At 46.8% G+C, this 16,668-nt stretch overlaps 1 protein-coding gene across 2 annotated transcripts in view; it reads right to left on the reverse strand.

Annotated features, from left to right (window-relative positions):
• Positions 1-6,066, reverse strand: part of UBXN2B (UBX domain protein 2B) — a 30,970-nt gene extending 24,904 nt beyond the window's left edge. The window contains exons 1-2 of one of the 2 annotated variants that reach the window (XM_069957554.1): positions 5,753-6,066; positions 1,742-1,842 (exon numbers count right to left, since the gene is read on the reverse strand). In XM_069957554.1, the coding sequence (XP_069813655.1) occupies positions 1,742-1,842; positions 5,753-5,911 (260 nt within the window). In that variant the 5' untranslated portion in view covers positions 5,912-6,066. The remainder of the gene's footprint in view (positions 1-1,741; positions 1,843-5,752) is intronic. The other variant, XM_069957553.1, reaches the window with a different exon arrangement.
• Positions 6,067-16,668: the final 10,602 nt, after the last annotated feature.

Genomic DNA, 16,668 nt, shown 5'->3' on the forward strand with positions numbered 1-16,668 from the left:
CTTTTAAAAAGACACTTTATTGTGTGAAAGCAGTCTTACAAATAAAAATAGCTTTTCTTCAGCATAATGAAAAAAACACTTCAAGAAAAAATAAACAGTCCTTTCTCTCAGGTAAGCCAGAATAAACAAAGGGCCACGGTCTCACTGTTTAGATGCAGCAGATCCCACAGGCTTCCTTAGGGTACTATTACACGGAACGATAATCGGCCCGATTCGGCCAATTATCGCTCCATGTAATAAATACAACAATCAGCCGATGACAATGATGACAGCGGGACATGTGGAGAAGCGGAATGCAGGAGCAGCCCTGGAGCGTGGATAGGTAATGTATGTAGTTAAACGACTATCGGGCCGTGTAATAGGCCCAGTAGACGAGTGACGATCTAGCAGATCGCTGCTCGTTTACAGGTATTATCGGGCCCCCATCGGCCCGTGTAATACCACCCTTAGCCTTGTAGCTTTGATAGCGCTCACACTATGGTTCAGTAACACACCACACCCCTCTCTGCTCTGAATCAGCTGCCTTTTAAAGGGCTGGTAAGACCTGGGCTGGAGTATGGGAGCGACCTTCCCACCCAAGCTCTTTGGTCGCTCCATAAAAAAACCCGGACCCGAACTACCACAAAAAAAAACACTCAGCAACATAATGTCACTGGTGCAAACTATTGGGTTTTTTCTATCACTGAGGCCAGCCACCTTGGTGACACATACCTGCCATCGACAATAGCACCTACTGCCTTTCTACATTGGATATAGGGAGAGAGGCCACTGTTTGACCATACTGCTAAAGGCTGCACAGAATGGGCAAAATGGTTTGTATTAACAGTGCCAAGGATGCGATTAGTACTGTACAGCACAATAAAACGCTGACAGGTTATGCCTAGTGCGCTCCCATAGAGAGCTGTCCTGAATGCTTCTAGGCTGTAATGAAAAGGTGCCACCTACTGGTTTCACTTCATGTGTGCAAAGTAAGGAATAAAGCATCTACTTGTACATATAAAGCCACGTTCAGAGCAGGTAAATTTGCTCATTCTTGAGTGTGAAAACTGCAGACATCACCCTTTGCAATGCTTTGAGTGGAATCTGCAATGATTCCACATGTACTTACACTTGAAGAACAGCCATTCAAAGGAACGATCAAGTTTTCCCAATATATAGTCACAGCAAATTCATTTTTACAACCTGCACAAAAAAAAGATCTTTCCTTTTTGCTTTAGTAACAGGGGAGGTGTATAATATCATGGAAAAGTATTATTATATTGTCCTGAGAAAGTGAGGGGGGGCAGACATCAGTAAGAGACCGCAGCTCAGACCCTACTTGCCCTTGTATTTCAGGGTTTATCCTGCCGCATGAATGCTATCATGTCACAGCACACTTCCAGCTGCTACTTCCCCACTGATATCAGTGAGGACAGACCCACGACGAGTAGATGATCACTAGTTCTGCACCAGTTTGATGTTTTGCTCGGTTCACACATAGTCCCATAGAAGCTTCCAATAAAAAAAAAAAAAAAAAAAAAAGAGACAAGTTCCCAAGACAACTCTTTAAAATAAAAAAAAATTTAATGCAGGCAGCGGGTGGAGGGGAACATAATAAAGAATGTATACTTTTCCCCCTAACCTCCTGCCTGCACAGGATTTATTATTTTTGCTGGACTTATCCTTTACAGTGGTCTAAAAGTGCAGTGTCACTCATTTTATAGAGAAGCACATTCACAGAAAATTTTTTAATTTTACCTACCTTTCGAAGGAATCTTCCTGGCTAGTTTCCAAGGAAATAGGTTTGTCAGACTCTGATGGTTGTTCTCCATATCCATCCTCACATAAACGTTCCAAGGCCAACTATACAAAAAGAATACTCAATGAAACAATGGGCAAAAAAGCAGCTAAAAGCATGTCTGTCAAACAATACACATTCAAAAGGTAAACTGGGTTAACTCCTGTAACCAAGGTATAGGGGAGCTATATATGCTATCTGTCAGCTGGGCGCTGAGGACGCTCCTGGAGATGCAGACTGGCTAAGATTAATTCATTAAATAAACTCTGTGTGATGCTTCTCCCTTATGTACTTTTCAGCTGGATACTAGGCACAATTCCCTACATGTTGAAGTAGTCTATGGGGGGAATTTGCCAAGACCAGGATATCTATACCGCGGTGTTCGGCCAGATTCACACGTACCTGATCTGCAGCGGATTTCACAGCAAAATCCTCTGCGGATCCCTTGCTACTTTGTCTCTATGAGAATCCACACTGTCATCCCACTGCGAGTATGTAAATTCTGCTGCCTAAACCCCCTGCCGGCCAGAGCATACATTACCTGCTGCAGACTTCTGCTTGCTTCGGGGGTTCCTGGCTGGACGTCCCACTCAGCCGCCGTGTTCAGACGCCGTGATAACAATCCCACTGCGAGTATGGATTCTCATAGAAACTAACAGGCAAGGGATCCACAGCGGATTATGGCATGTGTGAATCTGGCCTTAAAGCGAATGTATCACTTTGCCACATAAAAAAAAAATTTCACATGACCTGGAGTTTTCAAATCGCTGCCTAGGTTCCCACCATCTGCACTGGTCTTTTCATATGTAAATAGGGCCACTCTATGCACTGGAGGTGGGCCCAGTTCCCCCAATAGACCAATATGCCCTCCTCTGAGTGGGTACAGTGGTCCTACCTGCATATGAAGAAAAACGACGCATATGCCGCATCACAGCTCTGGCAAGCAGCATAACGGTGGGGATACTGACAGTCACAACCCACCAATCTGATATTGAATAATAATAATAATAATGTTTTTATTTGTATTGATGAAGGGTCATTAACAAATTTTGCCTGAAAAACATCTTTAACAAATAAACCAAATTATCAAAATTCTGCCACGAGTGACTCCAGCCTTAGGGTATGTGCACACTGAGCAATTCTCGTGGATTCTGAAGCAAAATCGGCCCCGTTTAAATGCACCATTGCTCCTTTCTATAGAGCAAAATGGAAATCTGTCTGTGTAAACAGCGGAAATTTCCATCCGGAATTCCGTCCGAATCCCGCGTTCAGCCCAAAAAATGGACAGGTTCATTCTTTAGATTGTGCTTGCAGAATTCCATAGAACTCTATGGGAGGTCATTTTTTACGTGGAATTCCACAACAATTATGCAAGTGCTATAAAATGAGAGGAATTCCGCGCTGAATCTGTCAGGGGGGAATTTAGCGAGAATTGTTCAGTGTGCACATACCCTTACAAGAGAAATAGGGGCCAAACCATCAGTTTCCAATGCTACGCACCTCAAACCAACCTCCTGGTAGCAAACAGAGCATGGTCCTAAGCACAGCACATTGGATATGTAAATCAGTAGTATATGAGCCTATGGGTTCGGGTGATGTGATTTTTCTCACATATCTATTTCCTTTCTGAATATCAGCAAAATGAGAATGAAAATGGCAAAAAATACACTCCATGACACCACAAGGTACAAGGCTTTCCTCATGTATATCTTCAACACTATCCACAAAACAAGGTGAAACCAGCCCATAGGATAGCAAAAGAATACTTAGTATATGAATATAGCCCCACAGTATGGATTCCTGGATGTATACTGTATACTGGAAGCTTTCCCAGCAAACTTGATGTGGACAGAATGAAGGTCACTCTGAGGCTAAAAAAACTAAACAAAACAACAACTTTTTTAGGGCGCCATCTTGTGGTATTTAGCATAACTGCTGTTTCACTAAATGTGAATACTGTAGCAGCTGGTCCCCCACTACCTATATGGGTCCTTGGGAATTTATCTGATCATATGATCTTCCTTTGGGCCCTATTCCACCGGACGATTATCGTTCAGATTATCGTTAAATCGTTCGAATCTAAACAATAATTGTTCGGTTGAAATACAGTTAACGATTAACGACCGAACGAGAAATCGTTGATCGCTTTATAAAAACCTGGACCTATTTTCATCGTTGCTCGTTCCCAAATCATTTGCATTGAATAAGACGTCGTTCAGTCGTTCGCAGTAGATACGAACGCAATAGCAAAGAAAAAAACGATCGCAATTACGATCATAAGTAACGATTATCGTTCCATGGAAATGAGTGAACGTTTTCAGGTCTTTCGCAATAGTGGTCGTTTGAGATCGTTAATGATTATGCAAATGATAATCCTCCGGTGGAATAGGGCCCTTAGTGGGGTTTTTTGCACTTTATTAGTTTTTCCAAAGTGGAGAAATCTATAATCATGGTTCTATCTGGAATCAATTCTAAACTGCACTGGCAATGCGCTCCTGACAGATGGGGCTAGTGACAGCTTGTCCGCGGTGTATGTGCATGTACCTGTAGTTATCCCTCTCACCTGACCCCAGGCAACACCACTACTGTGTGCAACAATAAGTGTCCAGGCAGTTTTGCTAGTTGTGTTATCCTCAGAGGATGATCACACGGTGTAGGATATGCCACAAAATACACTGGGTAAGTTCTGAAGGGTGGTCCCCGGCTTCTCTAGCACATGGCGGACACGGATATGACCCCCAGCCTCCTGCATCTCTGCCTGATACATCCACAATATGGGACAGGGATCTGAACGCACAATAATATGCACCACAATCCACAGTGGGTGCACTAGCGATGACAGTGGGTGCACTAGTGATGACAGTGGGTGCACTAGTGATGACAGTGGGTGCACTAGCGATGACAGTGGGTGCACTAGCGATGACAGTGGGTGCACTAGCGATGACAGTGGGTGCACTAGTGATGACAGTGGGTGCACTAGTGATGACAGTGGGTGCACTAGCGATGGCAGTGGGTGCACTAGTGATGACAGTGGGTGCACTAGCAATGACAGTGGGTGCACTAGCAATGACAGTGTGTGCACTAGTGATGACAGTGTGTGCACTAGCGATGACAGTGGGTGCACTAGCGATGACAGTGGGTGCACTAGCGATGACAGTGTGTGCACTAGCGATGACAGTGTGTGCACTGTCATCGCTAGTGCACACACTGTCATCGCTAGTGCACCCACTGTCATCGCTAGTGCACCCACTGTCATCGCTAGTGCACACACTGTCATCACTAGTGCACACACTGTCATCGCTAGTGCACCCACTGTCATTGCTAGTGCACCCACTGTGGATTGTGGTGCATATTATTGTGCGTTCAGATCCCTGTCCCATATTGTGGATGTATCAGGCAGAGATGCAGGAGGCTGGGGGTCATATCCGTGTCCGCCATGTGTGCACTAGCGATGACAGTGGGTGCACTAGTGATGACAGTGGGTGCACTAGCGATGACAGTGGGTGCACTAGTGATGACAGTGGGTGCACTAGCGATGACAGTGGGTGCACTAGTGATGACAGTGGATGCACTAGTGATGACAGTGGGTGCACTAGTGATGACAGTGGGTGTGCAGTGCACGTGTGCTGGGGGATTACGGCCAGGACACAGGGGGGCCACTGCACTCAGGAAGCCTCGGGCAGCATTACAAGTCTCGGACCTGTCTCCTGAAGGTGAAGTCTCCTAAAAACTTGTGACCTCTCCACAACCTGCAGTCACTGACAGCAATGCCACATTTCTTACATGCACTTTGCACATAGCACCCCATTGAGGGCAATGAGATGGCACCAAAGGATGCCACACAGTCATCTACAGGCTGTGACCTCACACAGGGACTGCTCAGTGCATACAGGGCGCAGGGGTGAGCCAGGTGCAGGGACACGGCTGGACGCTAGGGCGGCGCACACACACACACACCTCCTCACCACCACACACCTGAATGTCCAGCACGGAGGGTCTGAGAGGCGCCGCCCCCTGCTCTGGCTCCTCCTCCTCCCCTCCATCCTCTCCTCGGTCTCCTTCTCTTTCCTCCTCATCCTCTTCTTCTCCATCAGCCTCGTCCTGTCCGCTCTCCTCCGCCCGGGATTCCTCCATGTTGATATAGCTGCAGGCGAGCAGGTGACCGCGGCCCCCGTCCCCGCCGCTTACGTCACCGCCCTGAGCTCCCTGACATGTCTGTCACCAGCCAGCGCTCGGCTCATTCCTATGGCAACATGGCCGCGCAGGCTCCGTGCTGAGGAGAGCAGGCAGCGAGCGCCGCACGGCTACTCATATACCCTCAATAGGAAGGAGACGTTGTAGGCGTCCGGTGTGCGGGAGTACGCGCAGGGGGCAGAAACAGGCCACAAAAACGCCCGTTTATTGCCTCCATGTTGGAGTTCTTGTGCTGCTTCCCCGCCCCCTTATAATGTGGATATAGTCTGTCCATTGTTCTCATTACAGGTCATGTGATCCCAGAAGTTTGTGTTAAAGAATGTGTGAGGGGAAAAAATACACACACACGCGAGCAGTGATTTTCAACTAGTGTGCCGCGACACATGGTCGGGTGTGCTGCGGGGAAAGTTCCCCAAACTATGGTGCCCCTGTGTTTTGTTCCCCGGCAATGTGCAGCGATCAGTGGCGGATTATAATGTGGGCGGTTGCGTGGTGCGCTGCGGCGGGCCGTGATGCATGCATCCAATCAACGTGTGCGCTACAGCCCACCACGCTCCCGGTCTCCGCTGTTTGGAGGAGCACGTCCGGGCCCTACGGGCGGCCAGTAGGTGAGGCGGGCAGCAGCGGCGTCCATCTCGGAGGAGGTGAGGAGGAAGGGGGGGGAGAGAAACCTGGGGATGGGGTAGAGAAACAGCGGAGAGAAGTTTGGTGAAGAGAAGCAGGGGGAAGAAGTATGGTGGAGAGAAGCACAAGAGAGAAGAGGGGGGAGAAGTATGGTGGAGAGAAGCAGGGGGGAGAAGTATGGCGGAGAGAAGCACAAGAGAGAAGAGGGGGGAGAAGTATGGTGGAGAGAAGCAGGGGGGAGAAGTATGGCGGAGAGAAGCAGGGGGAAGAAGTATGGTGGAGAGAAGCACAGGGAAGTATGGTGGAGAGAAGCACAGGGGAGAAGTATGGTGGAGAGAAGCACAAGAGAGAAGAGGGGGGAGAAGTATGGTGGAGAGAAGTATGGTGGAGAGAAGCAGGGGGGAGAAGTATGGTGGAGAGAAGCACAGAAGAGAAGCATGGGGGAGAGAAGCACAGGGGAGAAGTATGGTGGAGAGAAGCAGGGGGGAGAAGTATGGTGGAGAGAAGCAGTGGAGAGAAGCACAGGAGAGAAGCAGGGGGGAGAAGTCCAAAAAGAAAGCCAAAATTAATTTTTTATATGTTATTACTTATAGAAAGTTATACAATTTTCTAATGTACATTAATTATGGGAAATGCTCATATACTGCTATTTCCCTTAATTTAGTGTATCAGGAAGTGTTAAAATTCAGATCCAGTGACGTCACGACGAATGGTGTAATTCCTATGGAGTGTCCAGCAGGGGGCGCTCTCTATATAGAAGTCAATGAGTACCATATATACTCTATATATAGTGCGCCCCTGCTGGACACTCCGTAGGAATTACAGTGTATGTGAATGTAATGTTATGTACTGCACTTTTGTGACTTCATGAATACATTTATGGAATACTTTGGGGAACAAGTGTCCTTGCTCCCCAAAGTATCCCATAAATGTACAGATGTAGCCAGGGTTAACTTGATCACAATGACGCATTTAACTCAACATTCTAATTGACTTAACATAGCTCCCTGACACAATTGTTGCGTCAGGGATCATGTTAACCCTGGCTACATCTGTATACATTGAATACATTTGCAGGGCACCGAGCAGGGAGGGAGAGAAGTGCCATCTACCTCCCCCCTCCCTCCCTGCTTGGTGCTTGGAACATATACACAGTACTACTCCCCCATTATCTGCAGATAATGGGGGGGTAGTACCTGTGCTATGCCTATCACATCGCCGCCGCTCACACAGGGGCTGCTTTTCATGCCCCCTCCTCCGCTCCCCCTCCTCCTCCCGGCTTCAAACTAACTATCGCGCCGCTGACTCCCCGTCGCCCGCGCCTCTCCTCACTATCCGGCCGGCCGCTGACTGCAAATGTATTCATTGAATACATTTATGGGATACTTTGGGGAGCAAGGATATTCCCGCCTGTTTTCCTCAGTGTGAACATACCCTAATAGTGTCACCTCTGGGACACGGAGGTAGTGACCCCTATACTGAGCCCAGCTCCCTGCCTACTTGGATGACCTGCCCTAGGGTAGCAGTCCCCAGCTGGGCCACAGTCTCTATGCTGACTATGTGCACAGGAGGGGAGATGAAATAGTCACCAGTCTAGGAAAGGCAAAGAAGGTTATGACCAATGCAAAATAACAAACAGGTGAACCACAAGTCCTAGTTAGATGTCAGAACCAGGAAAGCCAGTAAATGGGGAAAGAACCAAAAGAAATGTCCACACGTCAAGTCAAAAATCAGGAGGTCACATCAAATGCCAAATCAGAAACAAGGAGGACCACCAGTCCCAGCCAAAAGTCAAAACCAGAGAAGACAGTCAAAGGGGGTCAAAACCGGGAGGTCATGTCAAAGCCAAATCAATATCCTAAAGAGCAAAGTCCACAAGACAGGAAAAAGGGTCAAAATCCAAACAGTAACACAGAGGCCGGCCTGTCAGCTCAGAGATGTTCTGAAGCGGCAGCTGGGGGATCGGGAGCTCAGGAGAAAACGGAGCATGGACAGCTAATGTATTAACAGTTTGGGCAAGGGCTGCACGGACATGATGGGGAGAATGCAGATCAAGAACCAAATCCTTTCACTGTGTATTCTTTATTCTCAGAAATCTCTAGAGAGGACCTTTGTGACATGCTCTGTGTGCGCCTGGTCACAACATTACTGGGTGAAAGAGAAAATGAGTAACAGTAGGTGGCAGTGTGACCAGCAAGGTAACATTAACATTAACCATTGATCAACAGTGTTACATTCAACAAATAAAGACAACAAGTTGGCACCTGTAAGAGGAGATAAGGAAGTTCCCAAAATTATTGCTGAGGAATTTAGAGAAATTCCATCTGATTGGTGGTTTTATTCTTGGAGGAAGGGTAAAAGTGCATCTAAACACGCTACACTAAGCAGCTGCTAGTTTCCTCCAAACAGAAAACCAGAGATAGAAATACTTTGCAGTTGTGTTTGACAGATTAGGCAGAAGAGGGGAATGCTGGTACCTTCCATCCATTGGTGTGTATCACCTTATGAAGCTTAAAGAGACTCTGTACCCACAATCTGACCCCCCCCCCCCCCAAACCACTTGTACCTTCGGATAGCTGCTTTTAATCCAAGATCTGTCCAAGATTTTTAATCATGGCAGAAGTGTAGCCAGGAGACAGTACACCACTGAAAGTATAAGTCTTTTTGGATGGTCATGGGCCCCCCAGGAGCTCAGAGCCCCGGGCTGCCGCCCGAAACGCCCCTATTATAATCCACTACTGGCACTGGAGCTACACTCAACGTGTAGTCAACGTAAAGTCAGAAGTGAGTCTAAGAAAATATATAATGGAACCCTTTATACTTTTAGGCCCCATTCACACGTCAGTGTCAGTTTTTACTGTCAGGAAATCCTGATAAGGAGTTCTCAAATAGCATCAGGAAAGTATCAGGATTTCCTGACAGTAAGGCCCCCTTCACACGCCCGGAAAATCCACCCGGATTTCTTGTCAGGAAATCTGGACGGATTTCCGGACCTATATAGTTACATTACTCACTGACACCCTTCCGGATTTTTCCTGAAGGTTGTCCGTTCCGGAAAATAGGTCAGGATTTTTTAGATCCTGCCCTATTTTCGTCCGGAATTCCGGCACAGACGCCCCCATAGAACTCTATGGGGACGCCGGAAAACCCGACAGTAAAAACTGACACGGACGTGTGAAGGGGGCCTAATCCGCTTTTACCTTCAGGAAACCATCAGGAAAAACCTTCAGGATTTCCTGATAAGAAAAAAAAGTGGTTTCAATATGGTCTAGTATGCCAACATACATCCCAAGAACCCACATTGCCCCTCATGTACCCTTCCACCATCTCCCCCTCGTGTACCATGCCACCGTGTTCTCTAATCTGTTACAGAACTACAACCTTCATTATGGCCAGCTAATAGGACATGATGGAAGATGTAGTTCTGAAAACTGGATGGTCACATCTTGCAGAAATACAACTCCTATCATGATCTGTCAGCAGAGGATAATGGGAGTAGTAGTTCTGCAACCTGGATGGTTGCAGATGGCAAAACTACAACTCCCATCATGTCCTGATGACAGGTCATAATGGGAGTTTAGCTACCTGTGGCCATCCAGGTTGCAGAACTACAACTACCATGTTCTGTCAGCAGGACATGATGGGAGATGTAGTTCGGGCGGCGGGCAGTGAGCTCAGGACCGGTGGCTGTCGGGTGGTGAGCTCCGGGAGGCTGTCAGACAGTGAGTTCCTGGGGAGGATGAGGGTGTCAAGCAGCGAGCTTCGGACGCTTTCATGATGTGCATCAGGAAAGCGTCCGGAGTTCATTCGCTCCCATAGTCTTCTATGGGGGTGTCCGTGCCGGATTTCCGGACGAAAATAGGGCAGGATCTAAAAAATCCTGACCTATTTTCCGGAACGGACACCCTTCAGGAAAAATCCTGAAGGGTGTCCGTCACTAATGTAACCCAATTGGTCCGGAAATCGGTCTGGATTTCCTGATAAGAAATCTGGACAGATTTTCCGGACGTATGAAGGGGGCCTTATTCACACTTTTGAACCCCTGTCTCTTCTTACCTTATAAAAAAAAAACTGTTGAAAAATACTGAACAAATACAGAAATGCGAACAAGGTTTTTTTAAGTATGCATTATATATGGCATGACAAATAGTATTCATCATAATGGAAAATATAACAGTAAAAAAAAAATTTATAAAGTACCATAGGCATTACCAGAGTGTTTTTACTTAAGAGCAGCCAATGTCATGGCTAATATGACAGATCCCATTGCCTCATAATAGAGCCCTTCAGTTTCCTGTTGCTTTTGATGGTAAGTATACATAACACTGCAGTCTAAAAAGGTTGTAGCAACAAAAAAACAAGTAGCAAAAAAAAGCAAAGTGGTGTCTGTGTTTATTGGAGTAAAGCCCTGATTACACAATGTTTGACTATTAGGCTATGTTTACACATAATATTTCTGTCAGTCTTTTGGTCAGTCCTTTTTTCATCTAAAACCAGGAGTGAGTTGAAAACACAGAAACTGTGCTAATCTTTCCATTATAATCTGCCCCGTCAGTTCTACTCCTGAACATAGCCTTAAAGTGAACCTCCAACTGTATTACTGTTCTTTTAATGCTGAACATTGCTCATATACTGAGGTACAATACACTGTGTATAGTCTCTGTGTCCTAAGCTCCTGCAAGCACTTCTCTATCAATTTCACACAAATAACAAAGTATATATGTGGCGTTTCGACCCTAGGCGGGTTTCCTCAGGGGATAGATGCGGCCATTTGTGAAAGAAGATTCCAGGCCACCTGCATCGTAGTGGGACGGAGGTGTTTGGTGACATCTTGGACATAGCAGAATGCAGGTATGAATGTGTACCTATCACAAATGGCTGCATCTATCCCTGAGGAAATGTGCCTAGGGTCGAAATGCAGCGTAGGGATGGCTAAGTATCCACAATTTTGCAACATTGTTTGCTTATTGTGTGTAATGTATCATTACATCTGACCCGATACTGCGTCTGCATGACATTTGAGTCTGATATATTGGTCTGTGTTCTTAGACAATAGGAAGTTTATATAGATTGGGTCTATGACTACTGTTTATTAGAGTCCATTTACACTTACAGATAAATCGCTTGAAGGGATACTCTGGGCAGGAGAGACCTTTTTTCACTATGACTGGAGGGGGGTGGATGAAAGGTACAAAGTCCACTTACCTCCCTGGTTCCAGCTCTGGGGCCTGCATCACGCTGCTCTCATCTCTGGCTGCTTCGTGGTTCGAGACGGGTTGTTTGAAGCCTGCTCAGCCATTCAGCGTCTGTAATGGGGTTCCGCCTCTGCAGCTGAATGCCCGAGCGTGCTTGAAACATTATGTCTCAGACCAGAAAGCGACCTGGGGACCAGAGCAGCGTGAACCTCCCATGAACCTGGGAGGTAAGTAGACATTGTTGCTTTCATCCACCCCCTCCCCAGCCACAGTGGAAAAAGGCCTCCCACTCAGAGTTCTTTTAACTGAGAGACATTTAGACGAAAAGATAAATCGTTTTAATTAGAGATGAGCGAACCAGGTTCGGGTTCGAGTCAATCCGAACCCGAACGTTCGGTATTTGATTAGCTGGGGCTGCTGAACTTGGATAAAGCGCTAAGGTTGTCTGGAAAACATGGATACAGCCAATGACTATATCCATGTTTTCCTTAGGGCTTTATCCAACTTCAGTAGCCACCGCTAATCAAATGCCGAAAGTACGGGTTCGGATGGACTCGAGCATGCTCCAGGTTCGCTCATCTCTAGTTTTAATCAATTTAATATCGTAATATAATACTGATAACTGTGAATGACCAACCGACGAGTGTTTACACCGAAAGACTTTTGAACGATTAACAAGGTCAGCTCAAAAGTTTCAATCAACGACATATAAATGATTTCTCGTTCCTCGTTTGATCATTGCCATTTTACACCAGAAGATTATTACTTTAATTCGAAGGATACTAATTGCACAATAATTGGCCCGTGTAAAAGGTCCTTTTAGATAGACTCTAGTAGCAAGAGACCTCACACTCTGACCCACCCAGCAGGTGTATAACACCCAGTGGTGGTACCTGCATGGGTATTAGGGTATAACAGGGAGGGACAGGTTCCTCAGGAGGGACACTCTTTTTGGGGTAACTACCCTGCCTAGGCACAGGCTAAAACATCCCCATAATAGGGTTATCCATCACTAGGCCCCACATTTAAGCCCCTGTTCCACGGGGCGACTATGAGGAGCTCCTCGTTCCCCGCTCGCTGCTGCTGCCACCGCTATTACATGCGGGAGCAGCAAGCGGGTAAGTCCGGGGTGAGGGTGGGGGGTGCGGGGGGGCTGCCTGGGTGAGCGCTAAATCGTCCGGGCAGCCCATAGCATACAGCAGCGACTATGCCTTCTCTTCCCTCTTCCTCTGACAGGATGTGGAGTGTGAAACAATAGTGAGTGTCAGGTCTTTGTGTGCCCAATGGGGTGGGTTTTCTTTTTTTGTTGTTGTGGTTGTTGAGATCAGAAGACTATTATATTGGGTGTATTTTAGCATCATTATAAAAGTTATGGTGAGGGGAGAAACGGTGTCCGGCACTCGCTGATATGGGGCACACTAAATCAGGATAGATAGGACAGGAGGTGCGCAGCTGTCAGCGATGGTGTCCTTACCACTGAGTTGCGGTGCAGAGGCAAAGCAAAGACGAGCATATAACAATATGGAGAAAAAGAGTCTCGCACTCACCAACTTCAAAGATGCAGGTGGTTTAATTCAGACACATCGGAGCATATGCAGCAGGGAGAGGGAAGGTGGAATGGCAGGTGCGTTCACGGAGGAGCAACAATGTTTCACGCCCACTGAGGCGCTTCGTCGGGCTAGGAACCAGGTTCCTAGCCCGACGAAGCGCCTCAGTGGGCGTGAAACATTGTTGCTCCTCCGTGAACGCACCTGCCATTCCACCTTCCCTCTCCCTGCTGCATATGCTCCGATGTGTCTGAATTAAACCACCTGCATCTTTGAAGTTGGTGAGTGCGAGACTCTTTTTCTCCATATTGTTATTATAAAAGTTATATTTTAGTTTGCACTTTGGTGAATCACACCCGTCATAAAGTATGTCAGAAAGCCATGCACGGTTGTGTCATGAGCCAAGCAAACCCTAGGTGGCGCTCGTAGAATATAGAAAGCACTATTAGAAAATATCTAGCAACCTTCGAGGAAACCGTGATGGCACATAGTCACCATTGACAGGCTGTAGCCGAAACACATCTTTTCACATTCACAGCAAGTTTGAAAATAACAGATTGGCTCTAATGACACGGGTGACACTGACACGGATGACACTGATGATTTCATATATATTATCATATAAAGGAGGAAAATAAGTAATTTAAAGAATGTCACCCTTGAGACATTCTGTTATATGAGAGTTATAGTCTCTGATATTTCAGAGATGTGATATTCTTTTTGCTTCCATTTACATGATGCCTTACAGCGATTTTTCCTAAAAGTACAGGAGATTAGTGTCTATAGGCAGGGCCGCCATCAGGAATTTCGGGGCCCCATACAACCAAAGTGTCTGGGCCCCCCACATTAATAAAAAAAAAAAAATTGTGTGTTCGACCCACGCCTTGGTTCAGATCAATTCTAGAGAACTGGCTCATATACCCCATTTTCCCCAGTGGCTTAAAATGTAACCTCTGTTATACAGTTATAAAATTGTAGAAACTAAATGTGAACGAGGTGCAATTTAAATGTCACCATGCAGACACTTACTTGTATAGCTGCCTCTTGTGCTCTGCATGCAGTGCATTATATTCACCCTTGCAACGTACAATTTATATAGTGTCTACAAGCCCAGCGGGGCTCATTATGATGGAGACTAAAACTTATACAAGAGTGGGGTAGGGGTTCCCCTGTATTCAGAATGCTGTTGAGTACTAGGCAATGCCCCGTTTGGGGTTATTGAATTTCGAGGGTCTGGGGGCAGTTTGATTTGTATATGTTCACCAATATCCCCCCCCCCCCCCCCCCCAGTATGCTCACTAACATAGAATATGTTGATAAGGCTAATATAATGAGGCTGTTCCATGTTAGTGAGCATATACAAATCCCCCCCCCCCAGGCAGACTAGTTTAGCTCACCCAAGACAGTGATAGCAAATACATGGCGGTGAGAACGCTTTCTAGGAGATCCTGTTTGTGCAGCAGAGGTGTCTTTATCCTGCTCTGCATAGACCCTTGAAATTCAATAATCCCAGACGTGGCATTGCCTAGCACTCAACAGCATTCTGAATACAGGGGAACCCCTACCCCACTCTTGTATAAGTTTTAGTCTCCATCATAATGAGCCCCGCTGGGCTTGTAGACACACTATAAATTGTACTTTGCAAGGGTGAATATAATGCACTGCATACAGAGCATACGAGACAGCTATACAAGTAAGTGCCTATTTGAATTGCACCTTGTTCACATTTAGGTTCTCCAATTTTATAACTGTATAACAGGTTACATTTTAAGCCACGGGGGAAAATGGGGTATATGAGCCAGTTCTCTAGAATTGATCTCACACAAAGACACCAGCACACATGTATACAGACACCAGCACACATGTATACAGACACCAGCACACATGTATACACACATACAGACACCAGCACACCAGGGCACGATGAAGTTTGAACTTCTGCAACCTGGAGAAATCACCTGATACCACCTGCAGTCCTATGTAACACCACATAACACAGTGGTATCTCTGAGTACAGATAATGTAGTAGATTTCACCTGCAGTCCTATGTAACAGCACAGATAACAGTGATATCTTTGAGTATAGATCATGTAGTAGATGTCACCTGCAGTCCTATGTAACAGCACAGATAACACAGTGATATCCCTCTGAGTACAGATAATGTAGATGTCACCTGCAGTCCTATGTAACACCACAGATAACACAGTGATCTCTCTGAGTACAGATAATGTAGTAGCTGTCACCTCGGGGCACCCCTACTAAATGATGTTCTACAAAATAAGAAAAGTGTCATACAGTGACTCAAAGGTGACGTCTTCTTTGATCTGAGGCCTCACTTTCCCTTTTCCTCTCCATCCGGCCCAGACCTCCATGCTGATTCCTTCCAGATATGTTTCATCTTTTCAGAACCTGCGAGACAAACAATTTAGGCTCCGCACATTTCTAGCAGCTTCCTTTCCTTTCTCCCCCCTGTAGGCTCCCATAGTAACTGCGCTGTGTGGGATGCCCCCTGTATGTAGGATTCCCTGCTGTGCCCCCATGAGCTAATAATGCCCCTAAAGGTGGCCCCCATGAACTAATAATGCCCCCCGAGGTACCCCCATGAGCTAATAATGCCCCCAGAGGTGCCCCCATGAACTAATAATGCCGCCAGAGGTGGCCCCCATGAACTAATAATGCCCCCAGAGGTACCCCCATACACTAATAATGCCCCCAGAGATGCCCCCATGAGTTTATAATGCCCCCAGAGGTGCCCCCATGAACTAATAATGCCCCCAGAGGTGCCCCCATATACTAATAATGCCCCCAGAGGTGCCCCCATATACTAATAATGCCCCCGGAGGTGCCCCCATGAACTAATAATGCCCCCAGAGGTGCCCCCATGAACTAATAATGCCCCCAGAGGTGCCCCCATGAACTAATAATGCCCCCAGAGGTGCCCCCATATACTAATAATGCCCCCAGAGGTGCCCCCATATACTAATAATGCCCCCAGAGGTGCCCCCATATACTAATAATGCCCCCAGAGGTGCCCCCATACACTAATAATGCCCCCAGAGGTGCCCCTAAAAAAACATCCTACTCACCTAATCCGCGCTGTGGCTGAAGGCAGCAGCTCTTCCTCCTCTTCGGGCTCCATCTTGCGAGCCGCAGGGACGGGACTTCCGGCAGGCGTGATGACATCACATCATCACGCCTGCCGGAGAGGTCACGTCCCGGCCTCCCATAGGCTGCTGGTATGAAGTGCCGGCAGCCTATGGGAGGGAATACATAAGTAGGATGCTGACAGGTCCTGCTCCTGTACTCTGCGGGCGGAACATCAAAGCGATCA

Source organism: Dendropsophus ebraccatus, chromosome 2 (genome assembly GCF_027789765.1).
Source record: "Dendropsophus ebraccatus isolate aDenEbr1 chromosome 2, aDenEbr1.pat, whole genome shotgun sequence".
Classification (NCBI taxonomy): Eukaryota; Metazoa; Chordata; class Amphibia; order Anura; family Hylidae; genus Dendropsophus; species Dendropsophus ebraccatus.